Source organism: Camellia sinensis, chromosome 1, assembly GCF_055761805.1.
Source record: "Camellia sinensis isolate YWXY chromosome 1, ASM5576180v1, whole genome shotgun sequence".
NCBI classification, from domain to species: Eukaryota; Viridiplantae; Streptophyta; class Magnoliopsida; order Ericales; family Theaceae; genus Camellia; species Camellia sinensis.
Window position 1 is genome coordinate 54,839,650 of NC_138961.1, and position 22,900 is coordinate 54,862,549.

The 22,900-nt window shown below is 40.4% G+C and overlaps 1 protein-coding gene across 1 annotated transcript; it reads right to left on the minus strand.

The window, feature by feature from the left end:
- Window positions 1-19,503: 19,503 nt before the first annotated feature.
- LOC145797171 (uncharacterized) lies at window positions 19,504-19,959 on the minus strand. The gene has a single exon (XM_082883692.1). It carries the CDS (start codon window positions 19,957-19,959, stop codon window positions 19,504-19,506), a length of 456 nt encoding a protein of 151 aa, XP_082739818.1.
- Between the last annotated feature and the right edge of the window lie 2,941 nt (window positions 19,960-22,900).

Here is a 22,900-nt window from a genome sequence, read left to right on the forward strand (position 1 = left end):
AGACCTGTGTGGAATCACTCTTGAGATTGTGTAGCTTAGGATCGCTTTCAGCCTCGAGACTCAACCCCTTTGTTTCAAAACCTTAAACCTTAATTCAGAATGTTCAACGGTCAACCACAATGTAAGGCCCGTGTGGCCGGATCAGAAGCAACCTATGAACTAGGGGCGAGAATATCTGATGTGATCAAAGGAAGCTTGCGAAGCTAGATCAAAAGCAGCCCTTGAACTAGGGGCAAAAAATGTCAGATGCGCTTGAAGAGTCAAAGATGAGTCTTTTTTACAAACCAGGGAAGACTGGCAAGAATGCCAAATCCCAGAAGGGGGAAAGAAGAAAGTATTGCTGAAGGACAACCAAGTTCCTATCCACAACACTAGGGGCAAATTCACCCTCCATTGGATGGACTTCTACATCATCAGCGAACAACAGTCATTCTCTTGGATTCAGATGGCTCCGAGATCTCAAACCATTCAACATGGACAAAGCTAAACTTTTATCCTTGAGAGGCTCGCTGGGCCGAAAACCCGGAAGGGCGACCCAAGCAAAAGTTAGAGCAAGAAAAAGAACAAAAAGAACAAAAAAAAAAAGAGAAGAAAAATGCAAAGAATAATAAAAAAAAAAAGATGAAAAAGAAAAAAGAAAAAAAGAAATGAAAAGAATTGAAAAGAAAAGAAGAACAAAGCTCGTAAGGTTGAAAACCCAGAAAGGGCGGCCTTGGCAAAAGTTAGAGCGCAAAAGGAGAGATTAATACCCGAGTGTACCTTACCCCGGAACTACGCAAGGCTTGATTCCCATGTTTGGGATACGTAGGCAACTTCATTCTGAAGTCCAGCTGTAAAACACTTCAAATTCGACTGTGTCTGTGTGATGGTTCTGGTCATCTTTGTCTTCTCTGTATCCGAGAATTTGGTTGTACTTGTCACTATGAGGACGGGTTGCCACGTGCTGCGGCGCTATTCAGACTAGGGGCAACTTTCCGTTGCCATGCAGTGCTGCGGTGCTATTTAGACTAGGGGCAACTTTTAGTTGCCATGCAGTGCCGTTCAGATAAGGGGCAATTTTTCATTATTTTGGATCTGAGCTCGTGCATCTCAAGAGTAAATTCTACGCTCATTGAGCAGTGACCATTTGTAAAAACAGTTTTGAGAATTTTTAATGAAGTTGACTAATTTTCTCGAAAATTACTCCATTTTTCCAAAACTATACCATTTCTTGGACCCAAAAAAGGAAATTTTTCAGTGCTCATAACCTGACTTGCATGATTTCAAATCAGAAAATCGAACAAGCACGTTAATCTAACTCTCATTTTGGTCAAAATTGTTTTAGTAGAAAGTCAAAAACAAAAAATGGTCAAAATGATGAACTAGGAGCACAGTTGAGCCAGGTTTTCTGTCTTTTCCCCATTGCCAACATACTCGCCAAGAAGGGCACTCATACCTGCCGGAAAAGGGTACCACTGAAGCTAACCGCAAAAGGGCAGAAAGCTCTCACATCTTCTAAGCAGCGAAGTATCGAGCCAAGTGCAAAGCATGAACTGGAATGGATCAAGATATTCCACTCCCTCATCTGGATAGATCTAATCACGTCCAAACTCCTCAGCAGAGCATCGTCAACCGATGTCAGCTGCAGATTTGCTACACACCCAGTTGTAGCGCAACCCCTCTGTGGAAGAAATTCACTATGTGAACAAGAACAAGAATATGGTAGAATATCAAGGGCAAGAGCCCACAACTTCCTGCTTATCCATCAACCACCTAGGGGAGGGATAAAAAATGAGAGATTGAAGAATAGAGAGATGTGCGTTGAGAGAAAAAGTGAGGAAAAGGGTTTTTTCAGAAAAACAGAGCTTGATGGCCGAGTGATGTGAGAATCACAAGTGAGAAAGGGTGGGAAACAATACATGGAGAAATTGGCTCCTCGTGCACTGAGAGGTCTCTTGCCTTTATAACACAGCTGAGCGTTGTGTTTGTGTGTTTTTGTTTGTTTCGATTCTTGTTTTGAGTCGTTTGAGTGTCAATAGATGTGTTTAGGTTGTTTTACCTTATTTTTCCTTTGTTGAGTTGTGTTTAGGTTGTTTTACCTTGTTTTTCCTTTGTTGAGTTGTGTTTAGGTTGTTCTACCTTTTGTTTTCCGTTGTTGAGTCGTTTTGGCTATGGTCAGTTGTAGGCTCAATACCCGGTTGAGAACCCTTTTCTCATCTCGCTTTCAAAAAATCGTTTTGTGCTCAGAGTGCCGTGCCATTCTCCACATTTGTGCAAAACATAATTTGTTCTTTCATAAAACCGTAGGGTTCAACCCAGGTCATATGAGAACAGTAAAAACCAGGACCCATCTGAAGCTATGAAAGTTTCGGGCTGCAAAGCAAAAGAAAATAGGGAAAATTTGGAGCGCTTGAGCTTGTTTCAACTTCTGCAAGTTCTGTCACTACATCCTATATGTTCGGAATGAGCTGTGTACCAAATAAACCGAGTATTGTGTTATGAGCTGTGTGTTCAGAGTGAGCAGTGTGCTGTTACGAGCCGTGTGTTCAAAATGACCAGAATATTGTGTTATGAGTTGTATGTTCAAAAGAAACAGAGTACAGTGTTATGGGTTATGTGTTCAGAATAAGCAGTGTGCTGTATGAGCTGTGTGTTCAGAGTGAACAGAATACTGTGTTGATTGTTTCAAAGCCAGAATGGCAATCAGATGTGCTCTTCCAGAGTACCATTCCTTGCCGGAGGCATCTTGGTTGTGTTTGCAATGAGTTCCTAGGGAAAGTTATGAATATGATTAGAACGAAAAACGGCATTTGTGGTTTCTACATGCAGATGTTGCTCCTTGTCAGCATTTCAGAACCTTTATACTGTGAGTTGAAGGTAAGTATTCGAAGAATACAAGAAGAGATCCCTGTCAGAGTAAAGCGGTTTACCGCCACTCACTCCATGAGGTGCTTTCTAAAGTGCCGCTTTTTCTGTTTATTGTATTCCCTAAACATCATGCTCTACATTGCTTGTAACATGTACTGTATCATCGCTCTTATTGCGTTTATTTGCATCTTGTGTTATCTTGTATCATTTATCTTTTTACGTCGAGCTGCGTTTAGGATCGTTGTCCTCCGGGATTTTCTCAGGTTGCGCCGAGCACGCACCTGATAGTTTGTTTTGGACCTCTTCTCACGATTTCAGCGTGGTTAGAGTGTTCCTTTCCTTACACGATTTCAGCATGTTTGGAATTTATCTTAGGACGCCTAATGTGCAAGCCTGGGCGGGTTTTATTTTAGGTTGCGTTGTAGACGCGCTGGGCAGTTTGTGTTGGACCTCTTCTCACGATTTTAGCATGGTTAGAATGTTCATTTCCTTACACGATTTCAGCGTGTTTGGAATTTATCTCAGGACGCTTGATGTGCGGGCCTGGGCAAGTTTTATCTCAGGTTGCGTTGTAGACGCGCTGGGTGGTTTGTGTTGGACCTCTTCTCACGATTTCAGCGTGGTTAGAGTGTTCCTTTCCTTACACGATTTCAGCGTGTTTGGAATTTATCTTAGAACGCCTGATGCGCGGGTCTGGGCTTGTTTTATCTCAGGTTGCGTTGTAGACGCGCTGGGCGGGTTGTTGGACCTCCTCTCATGATTTCAGCGTGGTTTGAGTGTCCCATTCCTTACGCGATTTCAGCGTGTTTGGAATTTATCTCAGGATGCCTGATGCGCGGGCCTTGGCGAGTTTTATCTCAAGTTGCATTGTAAACGCGCTGGGCGGGTTGTTGGACCTCCTCTCACGATTTCAGCGTGGTTTGAGTGTCCCGTTCCTTACGCGATTTCAGCGAGTTTGGAATTTATCTCAGGATGCTTGATGTGCGGGCCTGGGCGAGTTTTATCTCAGGTTGCGTTGTAGACGCGCTAGGCGGTTTGTTTTGGATCTCCTCTCATGATTTCAGCGTGATTTGAGTGTCCCTTTCCTCACGCGATTTCAGCGTGTTTGGAATTTGACTTAGGATTGCGTCGTATGCGCGCCTGATTGTTTGTTTTTCCTCCTCTCATGATTCCAGCATGGTTGGAGTATTTTCCTCTTTGCATTCACTATTGCATATTATTTTGCATTGCTCGCGCTATTTTGCGTACCCTTACCTGCACTTGTTAGTGCTTTACATCGTGCTATCTTGCGCATCTTATCAGCACTTGTTCGTGCATTGCATTGTATTCCGCATTGTTATGCGTCACACTTAGGTTACATTGTCTTGCATCCATACCGCATTATTATGCGTCACACTTAGGTTGCATTGTCATGCAACCCTCGACTTGCATTGTTATGCACTTTTCGCTTGCATTGCTACGCATTGTTTCTAACAATATTGTACCTGTTGAGTTTCTTCCTCTTTCAGGCACGATATTGTATGTATGATTCATTTGAAGCTGGTATGACCAGATGAACCGGACAGTATTGTATTCTCCGTGTGAGGCGTAACGAGGATTGTATAATTCTGTTACATCCTTTCTGCATGTGATGTGGTTTGGTTCCTGCTTAAAATTGTTGCATTTATTGTGTATATTTGCTTCATTACAGCTTTCTTTGCATGATCATAAGTTATGTTCGGCATCTTGCATGTCCTTTGTATTTTGCCCCTGCCTGCGGGCACATCTTTTCGATTATCTTGCCTCTTTGTCTAAGTCTTCGGCCTTGTCAAAAATGGGTCGTCTCTAGGCTTTGGCATTCACTCCCGTCACGTATGACTTTCGAGTTCTGTCAAAGAGGGGCAACTGTAGACATCTCTATTTTTGACCAACCTTAAGACTCAGATGTCATCGATTGAGCGCTCGGTGATGGTGTACGTTGTGCTCGTTCTGAAGTTTTGAAATTTGGCTGAGAGCCTTACCCCCGGACCTCGGGACCCTTTTGTGCTTTGCCTCGATTTGCGAACTAGGTCTTGTTTTCTCTTCCCGAAGGGAGGGAGAGGTCTCGTAGACCATCTCTCAGTGGCCGTAGGCTACTTTTCGTGGTCGTAGGCCACTTTTCCCTGTTTGGAGACTAGTTTCTGATTTTCGGAGCCGTCGGTCGCGCGCCTCGGTTCGGGACTGCTTAACTTTCTCCGTTTGGCCCGGTTTTTGGTACACACCTTGCTACCTCTCTCTAGAGGGACACTGTGGCCCAGGAGACCACCTTTGTGGTCGCACGCCACTTTCGATGCTTAACGGCCTATTTTCGGGGCACCTGGCTGCGCGTTTTAATCCCCAAACCCTCGTCTTGCATCCGTCTTGGTTCATTTTTGGCATGGACCTTGTTTTCATTGTTTGGAAGGTGGTACAAGGATAGGAGACCACCTTTTCTCCTTGGAGACCACTTTTCTCCCGCCGCCCAATTTTCTTGTCAAGTAACTGGTCTCACACCACACCACTAGCTTGTATTCAGTTGGGAGACCACCAAATGGGGCTACCGACCACTTTTTGTTGAGTTGACCCTTTTGAACTGGCTGGTCGACCACCTAAACTGACTGGCCGACCACCTGAACTGGTCGGCCCCTTTCCTCCTGTTTTGTCTCTGTGAGTTGTTGCCAGCTATGCCAGTTGGAAGGCACAGACTGCATTCTCCATACACGTGTATGGAGGATCTTTGGCCTTGGTTTTTAGCTTCTTGGAGAAGCTTTGGCCTCCTTTATCTATAAGAGAGGCTCTCTTTTTCCTTAGGGAGGGTTCAGAAATTGGTTGAAGGAAAAATATATCTCCTTCTCTATATCTCTACACTTAGGCTTAGAAAGTGCTTGGTTCTTTCACCTTTGCACACCACCTCATAGCCTAACACCTCCACCATTGCTTTGAGGTCCTTGGAGGTCATTTTCAGAGGTTGAAGGTCTGGGTTTTTGGTCTCAAAGTTGCTGTCTTGCTGAGCTTCAAGGGTAACATACCATTTCCCTCTTTTTAGCATTATTTTGATCCATCTCTTAGCCTTATTTTCATGCATATTTGAGCTTTGTTGTCAACTGAAAAAAGTCTGGTTTTGTAGTCCTTTTGATGTTTGTTTAAGGTCATTTTGTTGTTGGGGGTCATCTACCCCCTTACATGCTTCATTTTGCCTTGTTTTGAGCCATGCCCTAAAGCTTTGTATTGAGCTTTTCTTGGCCCTTTAGCCACTGAAATCCAGCTGATTTTTAGTGGTTGGGATGTAGTTTTGAGGGCCAAAATCAGAGAGGGGTGACCCTCTCTCGTTGTCTTGTTTACTAGCATTTTTGGCCTTATAAAGGATCCTATATTTTCACACCTCCAAGCCTTGTTTCAGGCCCTTTTCTGTGACTTTTAGGGCCTGCCTAGGTGTAACAAGCCCGCGGGGGACCTCGCTACAGCTCGGACTCGATTTGTAGTCACGGTTCTAAGTCTGAACCAAAGAGTCCAAATCCGGCAAATCGTTTTGAGAAAACAGATTTTTGAAAGAAGTGCCAAACATGGATTGCTTTGCCAGATACAGAGTCGCCACCTAAATATTTTATTTTGGAAAATTTAGGAAACCCTGACTCGTTGCCAAAGGCCACGTGTCCGTCATCACCAAAGTTGCCTCGGCTCGGGAACTTGGGTATAATTGGGGAAGGTCACTTCGTGAGCACCCCCGCTCGCCCGGTCATAGACCGGCCTCTACTAACCATGATATCAATTTTTGAAAACTTTGTGTGTCCTTATTCCGGTTATTAGCCTAGGTTACTATGTGATGCACACAGCATATAAGTATAGACTGAGTTGCCTGAATTGGAACAAAACATTTCATGTTTGTTTATTTGAAAGTGGTTTGATGGTGCTACCCGCAAGTAGGCTAAGACGTGGATTTGCCACCCTCGGGTGGGCTTAGAAAACATGATTTTGCCACTATCTAGTGGGCTTAAAACAAACATTTAATGAATTATTCCAATTCAAATAACCCAACCTTCACCCACAGGCATTCGGGCAGATATATCACATTAGCAATTAGCCTTATGGTAAGCATGCTATTCATGGCAGTCACTCACACGCATGCAAGGATGCTAAAGCATAAAACTTACCGAGTACTCCAAGCCAAAACAAAAAACTGTATTAGAAGTCATGCATGATCCTAATTATACAGAAATGCCTAATGCAACACATGCAAAATGCAACTATAGCAGGCTCGGCTATTCTAAACATGGCATATGAAATGCTACAACTATCATGTATTCAATTTGGAATTGAAAGTACAATGCAGTTAGTATGATGCGCCGAGTCTGGTGTATGCAAAACAGATGAATGAATGCAAACATGCTATCATACTGTATGCTAATTGAAATATGCCCTAATCTAACCATCATAAGCGGATAAATAAAAGGGAGAAAGACGTGGGGTTGGAAGACATACAACACACACACGCACACTTATTACAATTGTGCCCTCGCGCAGAGGGTCCGAATAAATAATACAGTCCCGAATAAAAGAATATTATAGTCCAAATATTACAGTCCGAATAATATACAAATTCCTAATTAATTAACAAATTAACTAAGAAAACTGTAAAACTGGCATGCAAGCCAGGGACTGCCTTGCTTCTGATGAATGATGCATGTCCGGGTTGTATTGCGCGGAAATCCACCGGGATGCCCCAATCAGCCTCTGTTTAGCAGTTATTCTTGGAAAGTGTGCCAAACTCTGGAAGTTCGCTGATTCTTCATTTTGCTGCAACAGAGAGTAGGAAAAGGGCATAACAATGTATTTTCACAGATATATGCATGCCTCGATCCTCGTGCCACCAATCACGCATATCGATGCATGATGGCAGAGGAGTCGAATTGCACAATTTAATGTAGGATGAATGCACATGAAAACACAACAAAACCTAACTCCATCATGGATGATCCGGAGTGTCGGTGACTGGGGAATTGAGACACATTCCGTCACTCGGAGTACGAAACGCACCTCTTTTCTCGCGTCCGGGCTAACTCCTATTCCGAACACAATGCAATGTGCATGACATGCATGAATGCAACTAAGATACAGCCTAGCGTGCATGATGCTATGAAAATGAGATGCCTCGAAATACGTGCACACGGGTACGCAAACCGAGAAAATGACATACGCAATGCAAATGACATAAAAAATATGATATGGGCTTATACCAACATGAGAGAGCCTCAGCCACACTCACATAGGATGCCGATGGATGAAAATGAAGTGCCTCGAAATGTGTGCACACGGGCACGCAAACCGAGGCAATGACATACACAATGCAAATGACATAAAAATATGATATGGGCTTATATCAACATGAGAGAGCCTCAGCCACACTCACATAGGATGCCGATGGATGAAAATGAAGTGCCTCGAAATGCGTGCACACGGGCACGCAAACCGAGACAATGGCATACGCAATGCAATGGCATGGAAAATGATATGCAAACATGCTAATGGATTTTCAGCAATGAAATGTGGGGGAAAACAGCCCCGAAATGAGGCGAAAACACACCCGATGCATGGAATTTCTCCCAAAATGCAAGATTAGGCGCATAGAATGAACTACAGCTATACAAAGCATGCATAATTGGTACATGGAATGAAAAGAAAGAAGCAAGGCAGCCTCAAAATAAGCATTTTTCCAGTACAAATCATGGCCAAACAGCAAACAAAGATAGGGCAACAATGGCATGCAAAAATGGCCCTAAACATGAGGTTATAAAGCAACTCACAGCTGCTAACTCCAAATGGGTTAGGACCCTTCAACAACATTGAAGAGGGGCCCAAAATAAGCACATTTACAGAACTGTAAAAACCATAAAAACAAACATAGGTATGGCTAAGCTCTTGTGCAAGGAAATGGGCCAAAAGGTGGCCAAAGAGGCAAGTGGTATATGCACAGCTCAAACTGAAAAATTCCCTTCTACAACATTGAAGAGGGACCAAAAATATGCATATTTACAGAACTATAAAATGACCAAAACAATATAAAAACATGCTAGAAATGCAATGCAAAATGAGGCTCAAAAGGTGGCTATAACACAAAGTATGCAAAGCATTCACCAAACAGCCAAAGACCCTTAATGAAACATTTTAACAAGGTCAAAATAAGACTATTTCTAGGCCTGTAAAAAGACCAAAAACAGAAGCATGATAGGCTGCCAAAGCATGCAAGAAAAGGGGACCAAGGAGGGATATTGAAGCAAGTGCAATATGGAGGGCTCAAACAGGGTTGAGCCCTTAATGAAACAAGAAAATGAACTCAAAAAAATGGCCTTTTCCATTTTGGTCGGAGCTCAAATCAATAAGCATGTATGGCTAAGGAAAGATACCAAAATAAGCTCAAAAAATGAAGAACACTACTTACCCTTGAAGGCTTGACTTTGGTTGCCTCTTGGCTTGAGTTTGTGGTTCCCTTAGGCCTTGGAGAACACCTCCTTGCTGCTGGAAATGGAATGGTGGTGGTGGAGCTTGGTGTTGTAGAAGAAATGGTGGTGTAGGGCTTGGAGTTTCTTGCTTGAAAGAGAGGGATAGAGAGAGATTTCTGTATGCAAGTTTGAAGATGAATTTTTCCAACCTCTATCCCCAATGCCACCTGCTGGTTATATGGACCAAAAGGAGGAGGAACATGGAAGGAAAGGGTGGGGGAAAAGGACCAAGCCTTTCCCCCACAAAATATCCCCCGGATACAGATCTTTTCTGGGGGAAAAGGCTACACAGCTGTAAAGTGTATCACACAAGGAACATGGCCGGCCCATTATTGGACTTGGGAGTGGCCGGCCGGCCACCCCCGCTAGCCGGCCGGCTAGGGGTCAAAAAGGCCAAGTAGAAATAGTGGCCGGTCACCACATATTGGTGGCCTCCTAGGTCTCTTCTGCACAACCCTGTGGTTCGAATTTGGAAACCCTAAAACAGGAGAGAGAACAAGCCAATTTGAGGAGGGGTTCAAAAGGTTCAAATGGAATTAATGGCCGGCCATCAACTTTTAGGGTCCTCCCATGTGTATACAACACAAGTATGTGGTTTGGGGTTGAAGAAAGTGGCCCCAAGGTGTTCAACATTGGTTCGGAAGGAGGGGTTCAAAAGGGTCAAATGGAATTAGTGGCCGGGCACCAAATTTTAGGGTCCTCCCATGTGTGTACATCACAAGTATGTGGTTCAAAGTTCAAGAAAATGGCCCCAAGGTGTTCAACATTAGCCCGGAAATGTGAAAAACGGGCATCGGAGGGCGTCGGGGGATATATAACTGGTTGTTGCAACAATTACTGGCCTCCCACCCTTCTACGGCCTTCCCAGTGATAAAACATAGGTACCTGCCAAAAATGAACGAAAACCGTTGCAAAACGAATGTTCGGGGGCCAAAACGTGCAGTTCGGGGTCCCGAAAATGGGCTGTTAAGCACCGAAAGTGGCGTTCGGCCACGAAGTGGGTTTCTCAGACCCCAGTGTCCCTCAAAAGGGACAAAATAAGATGTATGCCAAAAATCAGAGCAAACGGAGATGGTTAGGCAGTCCCGAATCGAGGCACACGGCCAACGGTCCCGAAAAACCGGAAACCGGACTCCGAAATGGGCAAAATGGCCTGCGGCCACAAAGTGTAGCCCATGGCCACTGAGAGATGGTCTACGAGACCTCTCCCTCCCCTCGAGAAAAGAAACAGAGAAAATCGAGTCTGGTTTGCAAACCGAGACAAGGCACAGAAGAGGGTTCAGAAATCCGGAGGCAGGGCTTACGACTGCGACTCTGAAACTTCTGAACGAGCACGATATGCAAAATCACCGAATGCTCAACTGGTGACGTCTGAGTCTTAAGGTCGGTCAAAAATGGGGTGTCTACACTAGGCTCTGTCCAGAGTTGGTTTTGTCACCTTGGGTGCGTCCCTTGCATGTGTAGAATAACCCCTCTTATAGCATATCAAAGGAGCATCTCATTCTTGCATGCATTAACCATGTTTCAGTGGGTTTTTGGGCTTTATTTGGCATGTCATACCTCTGAATTTTGCTGGTTTAGTGGCCTCTTGATTGCCTCCCATGCTTGTAGTGCAAATCCTCTTTACTAGCTTACATTGCATGCTATTTTGGCCTTTGATTCTAGCACTTTTTGGCCATGCCTTAAACTGATTTTGTGCATGTTTTGGACTACCTTAGCTCTGTTTTTGGGCCTCATGGTCGAATGATGTTTGCTATGCATGGTTGTAGTTCAATACCCTTGCCTAGCTTTGGGTTTTGAAGCCTATTGCATGCGTATTTTGAGGTGTTTCCATGTTTTTGCATCATTGTGAATCATATTTCAAAGCTTATATGTATGCCATATTCCTATGTTTTCCACTCTTTAAATATGTTTGAGAGTTATGCATGAATACCTCATTTTTGGACCATTGCATGAGCTTCATTTCCATGCTTTGCGAGCCATCATTTTAGTCCATATTTGCTACTGTTTTGGCCTGCATAGGGACTGTTTGGGGCTGGTTTGACCATTTGAGTATTGCTTTTCATGCCTATAGTGTAATCCACTTCACTAGTTTTGGTATTTGGGCCATCTAGCATGCATTGTGTGAGGCGTTTGCATGATTCGGGACCATCTTGCATGTCATTTCAAAGCTGGAAAATATGTGATTGTATGCCATATTTCATGCTTACCATGCTTTGGTGGAGTTGCACTTTGTGCCTTAGGTTTGGTCCCTTGCATTTGTGCATGTTTGCATGAGTGTTGTTGCTTTGTTTTCATCATGTATGGCCACTGATTTGAGTGTGGCTGAGGCCCATTCATTTTAGTTTAAGTCTATCTTGCATTATATATGCCATATCCATGTTGTCGCATGCCTGATTGTCGCATTGTGCATGCCTTGTTCATGTCTTCGTGCATGTCCATCTTCGTATGTGCATTGCGTATGCCATATAGTTCATGTGCATTGAGTATGCCATTCTTAGTTCATAGCATTGTGTATGCTAGTTGCATGTTTGCATATCATCCCTCGCATGCTAGTATGATTAGGTTGCATTGCGTTTAGGGTTGCATGCTAGTCGTATTGTGTATGCCATGTATATTGCATTGTGTTTGGAATAGGGTTTAGTCCAAACACGGGAAACGAGGGATGTTTCGTACTCCAAGTGACGAAACGTGCCTCGATTCTCGGTCGCCGACACTCCGGATTACCCATGATGGAGTTTAGGCCTTGTTGTGTTTATATGTGCATTCATTTTACATCAAGTCGTGCAATCCGACTCCTCGGCCATCATGCATCGAGATACGTGATTGGTGGCACAAGGATTGAGGACTACACTCCCTGGAGCTTGTGTAATGATGGGGAGAGTGGTCATGCACACATATGTTGAAAATACTTTGCCATGTCCCTTTCTCGCTCTTTGTTGCAACAAATCGGAAACCAGCAGCAAAAACTGGTCAGCAGCCTTCTGGAGCTTTGTACAGTGTTCTGGGACCAGTTGCAAATAGAGGCAAATCGAGGCATCGCGATGGATTTCCCGACAAGGCGACTTGAGCATGTATGCATCTCTATCATTCGGAATAGAGCTGAGGCTGTCCATTTTGTTTAATTTGCATGCTCGTTTCCTTACTTACTTAATTAATTCGTTAATTAATTAATATTGTGTAATAATTAGTTTAATTAGCTTAGATTAGCTAGTTTATTTTGTACCATTCATTCGGACCCTCCGAGAGAGGGCAATGTTGTAATAAGTGTGCGTGTGTGTGATGTATGTCTTCCAACCCCACGTCTTTCTCCCTTTTATTTACCAGCTTATGAGGGTTAGTTTAGGGCACGTTTCAATTAGCATACTTATGCTCGCATGTTTGCATCCATTTATCTGTCTTGCATGCACCGGGCTCGGCGCATCATACTAACTGCATTGTATTTCAATTCCGAGTTGAATACGTGTATCAGTTGTTGCATTTCATATGCCATTTTAGAATAGCCGAGCCTATCTTAGTTGCATTTTTGCATGTGTTGCATTAGGCATTTCAGCATAGTTAGGATTCATGCATGATTTCTAATTAGCTTCTTTCTTTGGCTTGGAGTACTCCGTAAGTATTTATGCTTTAGCATCCTTGCATGCGTGTGAGTGACTGCCATGATAGCATGCTTACCATGAGGCTATTTGCTTATGTGATATAACTGCCTGAATGCCTGTGGGTGAAGGTTGGGTTATTTGAATTGGAACAATTCACCAATTGAGAGTTTTAAGCCCACTTGATAGTGGCAAAATCATGTTTTCTTAAGCCCACTTGAGGGTGGCAAATCCACGTCTTAGCCTACTTGCGAGTAGCACCATCAAACCATCTTTCAAATAAACAAACATGAAATGTTTTGTTCCAACTCAAACGATCCAGTCTATACTTGTATGTTATGTGCATCACATAGTAATTCTAGGCTAATAACCGGAATAAGAGCACATAATATTTTCAAAACTCGATATCATGGTTAGTAGAGGCCGATCTTTGATCGGGCGAGCGGGGGTGCTCACGAAGTGACCTTCCCCAATCGTACCCAAGTTCCCGAGCTGAGGCAACTTTGGTGATGACGGACACGTGGCCTTAGGCACGAGTCAGGGTTTCCTAAATTCTCCCAAAATAAAATATTTAGGTGGCGACTCTGTATCTGGCAAAGCAGTCCATGTTTGGCACTTCTTTCTAAAAATCAGTTTTTCAAAACGATTTGCCGGATTTAGACTCTTTGATGATTCATCGGTCTTGCATTGCACTCCGCAAGATTAGATACAGGATCGTGACATTGAGTCCAAACTGTAGTAAGCCCCAATGAACAAAACGGGATTTCTCCCGGGACGTTCGGGGATGTTTACAATAGACACCCCCCACCTATAGGTTTTCATATTGCATTGTCTTTATGTGATTCAAGAAAAAGTGTACTAAAAAGTCTCTTATTTGACCCCATTCAAAGTGATTAAGGCTGTCAAACAATTTTCTTATGGTATACATGCGCCCTGATGATGTAACACATTGCGGGCTCGCAATCCACCCTGAAAATGCAAAGTTGTTATTGTTAGAATTTGAAATTTAGGTGTGTATAATGGTTGTGGAAGATGTGTACAAATTGATGTGTGGCTTATGATTCAGATGCTTGTTGAGAATAGACGTCTACTGATATGATTGGTTGTGATAGATCTTGGCCTGATAACTTGGACCATAGTGGTGATGATGGTCCAATAGTGCGCATTACTTCCTCGATGTAGTCCCTCTGTCATGTGGAGAAGAATGAAATTTCATATTAGGCACAAAGCAACATAGTGCATACATCCAAGTTCCAATATTACGCATCATGACAAATATTATATGTGTCAGCCACTTATGACTATTTGTGCTTGGTCAATAAATGGGTTATTTATACCCGGTCTTGGTCGTAATGAGTTATAATGCCTCTATAGATTGTCTTTGACGTTGTAGGCAACGATTGTCCAGTGGAAGTCGTAGTGTATTAGGAAGATAAAATATCTTTGACCTTAACAGTTATTGATATGTACATCAATCAGTTTATTTCTCTTGTGAAAGGGTACTCTTGCATGACTTTCTGTACACAATGGACATACAATTATATACCAAGTATTTATATCAATGTTTACTGTTAAAGATGCGAATGTTCATATCTTTACTTTGTCAATTAGTCATATAATGTATTATGGTTATGAATGTTTACATTTGTTAACTTCTCAACCAGTTATATAATATTGATGTTAACATTCATATCTGTCTAGCATGTAAGTCAATAATATAATCACACAATGTTGAGGTGAGCATTTACATCTGTTCAACATGCAATTCAAATATTATTCATGTGAATATTCACATCAACATTGTGCATAAACAAACCAATAATCTAGTTGTTACCAAACATGTGCTTGTGAAGATGAATGTCGAATCCTCCAAAGTTGGGTTAACCAGCTTTTGTAGTTCGAGTAGTATTTCGCCATATGCATCTGTCACCTATACAAATAGAGGGGTGGCAGTACATTATTTCTAGTGTCTATACAGTGTGTCTGTGTATGTATGTTTTGTAAAAATTTGCGAGTGTCAGACGTTGTTGCGTATTGATTCTTCCTTGATGATGTGTATGATGTCATCAAAATACACATTTCTAGACTTTGAGTCCCCTCGCCACACAAGCAACTTGTGTATTGTGATTAAAAAAATTGTGAATGTTAACATTGCACAATTATAAAATGATCTAATCCATTACATATAGATGTGAAGCTTCACATCATCATTAAAATAAATACAATCTCGATGTGTATAATCACTTACTCATTACTACCATTCTTGTACAAATTTTGGACCTTTTGCCTATTGAGTTTGCTCATGTTGGCCCAAACCTTCATTTTGTTGGTCAATGTTAACTTCTTAGATTTTGTTGGGTGCTTTGTTTGTGGCTGTTTGCCTACATCTTGTATAATGTGGACTGTATGAGATTTGTTTTCAGCTTTCTCTTTCTCTTTTTTTTTGGCCAGGCAGGTTGCGGTATTGAAAGTCAGCCAAGCGGTGTTCTCTCCGTACCTTCTGCTTGATACGCTTCACCATAGATGGTGGACTGAGAATGTCTTTTAGTGGTGCAATAGGATGCTTCTTAAGGCTGTCATGAACCTTTTGTGCTTCAGCTTGCGTGATAATATGGACGGATTGATCATCGTAAAGGTCTTGAAGAATCATTTTTTTACATTCTATGTTGATGACTAATTTTGTTAACTGCTCAATTTCTGCATCCTTTTGCTCCATGCAATTCTTGATCTCCAAGTCCACATTGGATGGGCCCAATTGGTCGAATAATTTGCTTCAAGTACAACGATCACCTTTGCCCTCAACTTTCATGATTCTTCAAACTGTTTGTATTTTGCTTCCCATTGCTGTACGAGACCCCAAGCTTTTTGGTTTTCTTTTATAAGCATATCCACGATGTCCGGTTCACTTGGTTGTACTACAATGATACCTCTTTCAGCATTGGGGTTGTTAAAGTTGGTGTTGATGTTATCGTTAACATCATTTAGGTCAATTGCATCCCCAGAAATTCCATTGTTATTGTCACTGCCTTCATTGTCTTTGCTCTCATCATTGTTTCTTTCTTCTTGTTTGGGTGTTGCACTCGATGAATCCTTATGTTTGGGCTTCACCATCAAATTGGTATGATGGTACATCTTTGCTTCTGTTAGAGATGCTATCAGCTCGCCGCTATATACCTGGAATTGGAAACATTATGTTAGTTACATAGTTTATTGTGTTAGTGCGTGAATGTTCACAACATTTTGGGTTGTATTTTTACCTCATTTAAACCAAGCTTCGACAAAGATATGGCCTTCATGTTGGTATGTAAGGTTGTGAGGTCCCACTTCACACACCGATGAATGGCATTGGGTTTGCGGGGTTGTAAGATGGTTGTGTGCTCACACAACTAGTACTGAAACAAATAACAAACATTAATGTTAATTTCAGAAAAATTAACACTTGTATGAATGTTCATATCAATAGACACTGCTGTCAATGTTTGCATCAGCAGCACACTGATGTGAATGTTCACACCAGTGCCTACTGATGTGAATTTTTACATTAGTACACACTGTTGTGAATGTTCCTACCATTGCACACTGATGTGAATGTTCACACCAGTGCCTATTGATATGAATTTTTACATCAGTACACACTGTTGTGAATGTTCCTATCATTGCACACTGATGTGGTGAAATGATTGTTTGTGTCAATACAAACTGATGTGCATGTTCACATCATTGATGTCAACCTTGACATCATTGCCTACCAATATGTGTGCTACATTTGTCTTGGTGCCAATATGAGCAAAACACTGTTGTGAACATTCACATCAATGTGTACTAATGCCAACATTCGCATTAATGTCTACCGATGTGTGTGTCACATTTGTTTTGTTGCAAACATGAGTGAACAAACCCTGTGAATGTTCATATTACATATATAATAAGATTATGAGATTTACCATTAAAAACATAACACATCCGGTGACTCGCCCTGGTTTCCCCAGCTTTGGCCCACTAACTCCATAAGAGTTGTCCGGATGCTATCAGCCCAGTCATACTCGAGCATCTTGTCTAATGGGTCCATGTAAGAATAGAATGCCCATCCAATTGTTTCTTCGGAAGTAGAAAAGATTAGTTTTAGCAATGCATACATGCAAACTAATCTTGCAACTTCTTCGTTGTCTTGTTTCTTTGTGCCATTTAATGCTTCATTTAGAATTTTACGTATTTTTGCTGCATTTAGCCGACTGATATCCTTGCACATTCGGTGTATGATGCCAATCGTTGGTTTCGCACCATAAAAGAGGTTCATTGGCTTAGTGCCCCAGTCCACCCTAAAAATAAATGATACATTACTTCTAAAAATCTGAATGTTCTTCTCCCCAGTGAAAAACCTCCCACTGGATGGCTTAAATGTTTGCACAATATGTACAATGACATCATCGTATTTCATACAATGATTGAGGTTAACTTCATTATTTGTTAAACAATCAAATAGGTGCCAAAATGGTGTTTTCCTAAGGCATTTCAATTGACCATTTGTAAATTTTATACCCTTCAATAGTTTCACCAATCCAATGATATTAGACCGGTAGTTGACCTTTTTCATGTTCTTTTGTTCGGGACTAGCGATTTAATTGGGTTTACCTTTGACATAGGCTTCCTCTCTCTTTCTTTTGCCATCAAATTGACGGGGAATACTTGTTTGTTCAAATACAAACAAATTTAACGTTATTATTCATAAATGGATAGTGATAATAACTGTAAATTATATGTCATGTGAATAATGGGATGATAATGGTGAAATATTATGTGAATAGCTGGTGTACATGTTCACATGAACAGGTTAGCACATGACAACCCAACATTGACATAAGGAGGGGAGAACAGTCACACATTACAACAACAAACCAGCAAAAATAAACATGATGTAAATGTTTGCGATGGGTACGGTCTTGTGTTGTTAATGTTGCCATTGGTTTGTAGTCATTACCAATATCTAACAATCTGATGTAAATATTGACATTATATACAATGAAATTCAGATTGACCCAAAAAAGGGTTAACAACCATCCAAGATTAGGGGCTCTACATCAACAAGCAACAATACTAACAACTTTGTCAATATCTATATCATATTCCATTGATAACAGGAGGTGAATATTGACATTTATGTCAGAATGTAATTATTTCATCACCATCAACAACCAATAACATTAACAAATCTGACATTGACACAAGGGATTAGATAGAGAATGTATTACAAAACAATAACACATGACAATTTAAGACAAACAAGTCATTACCAATATTTAACAGTCTAATGTAAATATTGACATTATGTATAATGGAATACACATTGAACCAAAAGAGGGTTGATAACCATTCAAGATTAGGGGCTCTAATTGCTTTATAACCATCAACACGCAACAATACCAACAACTCTGTAAATATTTACATCATATTCCATTGATGTTAGAAGTTGAATAACTACATTATATTCATAATGTGAATATTGACATTGAAGTATATATTTACATCAATGTGAATATTTACACCATATTCATATCATATTTGATCACCCTTTAAATATTGTACAGATTATGTGTAATAGCATACACATTGAACCAAAAGAGGGTTGACAATATTATTGTAACACAATGTGACAGGTGTAAATATCATATTTCCTAACACATATGTGAATATTCACAGCAAATAATTTGATGATGTGAATAGTTACAGATGATGTGAATATTCACATCAAATAGCATATTACAGATGATGTGAATATTCGTATCATATGTTTTCATGTTGTAAATGGTAACATGCATGCCAACATTCACATTGCGCCCATGCATGCATTGTAATATACACAACAATATCCCGTTTTGCTATCAAAAAACACTCACAATGACAATTCGTAATACAAATCTGAATATTCACATTAAATGATTTGGTAATGTAAATCATTACAGTGATATAAATATTTATGTTAACTATTTTGATACTGTAAGTGATAACAAGAATGTGAATATTCACATCAAATAGCATATTCCAGATGATGTGAATATTCATATCATATGTTTTCATGTTGTAAATGGTAACAGACATGTCAATATTCACACCGCACCCATCCATGCATCATAATATACGCAACAACATCCCATTTTGTTAGCAAAAAACACTCACAATGACAATTCATAATACAAATCTGCATATTTACATCAAATGATTTGATAATGTGAATGGTTACAGTGATATTCATGTTAATTACTATGATGCTGTCAGTGGTAACAAGAATGTGAATATTCACACCACACACGTACATGCATCACAATATACACAACAAAATCTCATTTTGCTAAACAATACCACTCACAATGCCACTGTTTTAGGTACAACAAACCAAAAAGATAAACAAATCAATACTATGGAAATTAGAAAAAACACATTATTATGTTTGGCAAATACACAAACTTGATTTCAACACACTTTATGCCCGTTGTCACACAAAACGTAATCTTTTTCCAAACAAGAATAATAACCTCCCACGTACAATGTTGAAATGAACTTTGCACGTCCTATATTGGCTTCTTGCATGATTTTCGATTGTGGCTTCTCAACTTATCACATCTCCCGCACTTTATTTGTTTCAATTTCTTTCCCCTTGATGGAATCCTATTCTTCTTCGGCCTGCCAGGTGGTCTTTTCACAGTTTGTGGGTATATAATGAAATCCGTAAGATCGAATGGCGGCTTCTCCACTGATGGTATAGGGAATATGGCACCCGAGTATGCTGCACGATACGTCTCAACATGAAAATAATGTTCAACATAATCGTTGAGATTGTACCGACTCTTCTGAATTGCAATAATAGCATAGTCACATGGGAACCCATTGATCTGCCATTGAAAACAAGAATAGGTACGCCTCGCAATATCAACCGTGACAGATACCATTGAATGAACCTCGAATACATCCTCATTGGCCTTGCTAACTTGCCAAGACTTGTTGTCATTGAACGGCTCAAGAAGCATGGTTTCAAATATAGGACAAATAGGCTCATTCAGCTTGTTCGCTTAGTCCCGCCGCGCTGACATTTGCCGTATCAACTAAGTACGAATAGTGTTCACCGTCCGAGTGATAGGAAGATTACGTGCTTCTTTGATCTAATTGCTAAACGACTCTGCTGCATTGGATGTCATCTCTCCATAACGTATGCCCCTACAAAATATAACAACATTACACAATAATTGAAATTAATTTTATCGACCTGAATATGAAATTTCACATCAGATATACGTCAAGCGTATAAACCTACCTGAATATGAATTCACCCAGTGCTTAGGTGCCAACTCCTTGAAGAAATTATGTGTTCGTTGCTTACCCTTCCCTTTTAATTTCTTAAGTTTTTTATGAAAACCCACAACAGTTGGCTCATATGCACAATCACCCAAACTGCTAACCAAGTGGTCCCTAAATTGATTATCAATACCCTTTATCTGGTCCCTTAAATTGTTCTTCAAGTGCTGTAAGCAATAACCGTGGTGAGCTAATGGGAATACCTTCGGCATCGCTTCTAACAGCCTAATATTACGATCAGAAATGAACATAATTTATCGCCTAGGATCAACAACCTTCCCAAACTCGTGCAAGAACCATGACCAATTGGCCGTGGTCTCTGAATTAACAATCGCAAATGCTATAGGAAATAAGCCTAGGACAAGTACAACACAACAACATCGAACACATGAACACAATATTCCAATGTGAATATTAACAACAAAGTGTTAAATTAAAAACATAAATCAAACAGGTGCTGTGAACATTTACATCATGTCAATATTTTACTACTCTGTTTTGCTTACATGTGAATTCTTGTAGGCATGTTGTAAATAATAACATCTTATTATTTCACTTGTTATTGAGTGACATCAATGACAATATTCACATTCTGACACGAATGTCATGTAATGTAAATATTTGTATCAGTTGAAAACCAATAAATACTAACCATTGTTCCCATCTTTCGCGTTGCGGCAAGTCATTGACCTTTTTACATTCCTTTCAAAAACGTCCCATTAAGGAATAACAACAGTTGACAACAATTGAACCCCAAAATACACGCAGCAAATGATATAAAAAAAGGGCTAAACTTTTGAGTGCTCGAGTTGTAGTCAATATTAACATAACTTCCCAGATTGTAGCGCATCATGGCATCTGAATACCATCACAAGTCGTCAAAAGATAATAAGTGATCCCCGTGAATGACTCCCCTTGCTTTCTCCACACCCAACCATACAACCTGGTAACTTACATCCAACCCATAGTCCCGCTTCAAAATACCGACCACCTCACACGGGCAAGTTAATGGCTTATCCCTAACAATTTCAGCGATAATAGTCGATACCAAATCAGAACTGACTTTTAGATTTTTCAACATCCGGAAATCCGTACCACAGCTATGTACTTTACTCAACCTCTTAATATAGAAAAATTGATTTGTTGGTTGTGCTCTACAATGTATAGCCCACAAGCAACCCCTATCCTCACGCATCGCACATACCACAGTAATCCTCGCTTTCTCATTCTTGACATGCTTAAATTGGAACTCATATTGGATTGCATACTTACATAAAATATTATGAAATTCTTCAGTATCTCCTACAAATCATTGTTCCACGTGTGTAATACCATTGGCCCAAGGGGATGACAACAATTTTTTCTCTTTATGGTGGCAAAATCTCTAGAGTGCATCCATTTCATCCCTACTCTCCAAACGCAGCGAACCGGAGCTACTAGACTGACCAGCTTCACTTTTCAACTCAGTGACAACCTCTATGTGTTGAACCCCCATTGATTTGGTAAGTAATAACATACTTTAAAACTTATCATCATTGTCCAAATGACACCTATTAGTCCCAGGTAGCTGATAGAACAATGAAACACAATCAACAGATAATTTGCTCCATTTTTCACACACACACTCCACGAAACGTGTATAAGACAGTGCTCGCACCACATTTATTACAGTAGTACTGCATGTATATGAACACACCAACAACATAAAGGTATCCATCTATTGCAAAGACATAAAAATAAAGAAGTGAACAACCACATTATAAATACACAAACACTACAAAAAGGTTTATAACAACTGTATATGAACATTGACATCATGCAAAAATTATCGCTAAGTCTAAAATTGCATAGCTAATCCCAAAATTGAACACTTTATGAACATTCACATTGTTCATACGCTATGAATATTCACCATATTCAAAAAAACAGAGACATAACTCAAACACATGACCAGGCAAAACCCATATACCCATACAACCAACCAAAATCTAATCTAGATAATGATGTTGAAAGCAAGAAATAGATCATACAGTCATTCATATATATTCACATTCTTAATGCGATGTGAATATTCACCACATTCAAATAACAGAGCCATAACTCAACCACACAACCAGCCAAAACCCATAACCCCATACAACCAAATAAAACTTGCATGTCCATCAATTCCAGAAAATGAAGTTGTAAGCAAAAAACAGAGCATACAACCCTACATATAAATCAAATCACAAATGACATACTAACCTCAAAACAATGTAATCAAACAGAGCACAATATTCGTCTTCTTCAAACAGAGCACTACTCGTTCTCTCCTCTGATCAATGTTTGACTTCGTAAAAATGTAAACATACAAAGCACACTGTTCGTCTTCTTCAAACATAAGAGAAACCCTAACCCAACCAAGAATCACACAACACATCAATTCACAACAATATTGAAACTGCATGACAACCAACGTGGGGAACTACCAAAACATAATGATAGTGTTTATTTTTTTTCTATGTAATACGTAACAATATTAAATATAAGGGTAGAATAGTCTAAAAAAGTTGTGTAAAATAATTTAAAAAAATGACTTTATGGAATAAAACTATAAATACATAGGACTAAGTAGAA

Bases quoted from the DNA above. Each gene is read 5' to 3' on its own strand.
- LOC145797171 (XM_082883692.1), bottom strand. From the start codon at position 19,959: ATGCTTCTTGAGCCGTTCAATGACAACAAGTCTTGGCAAGTTAGCAAG.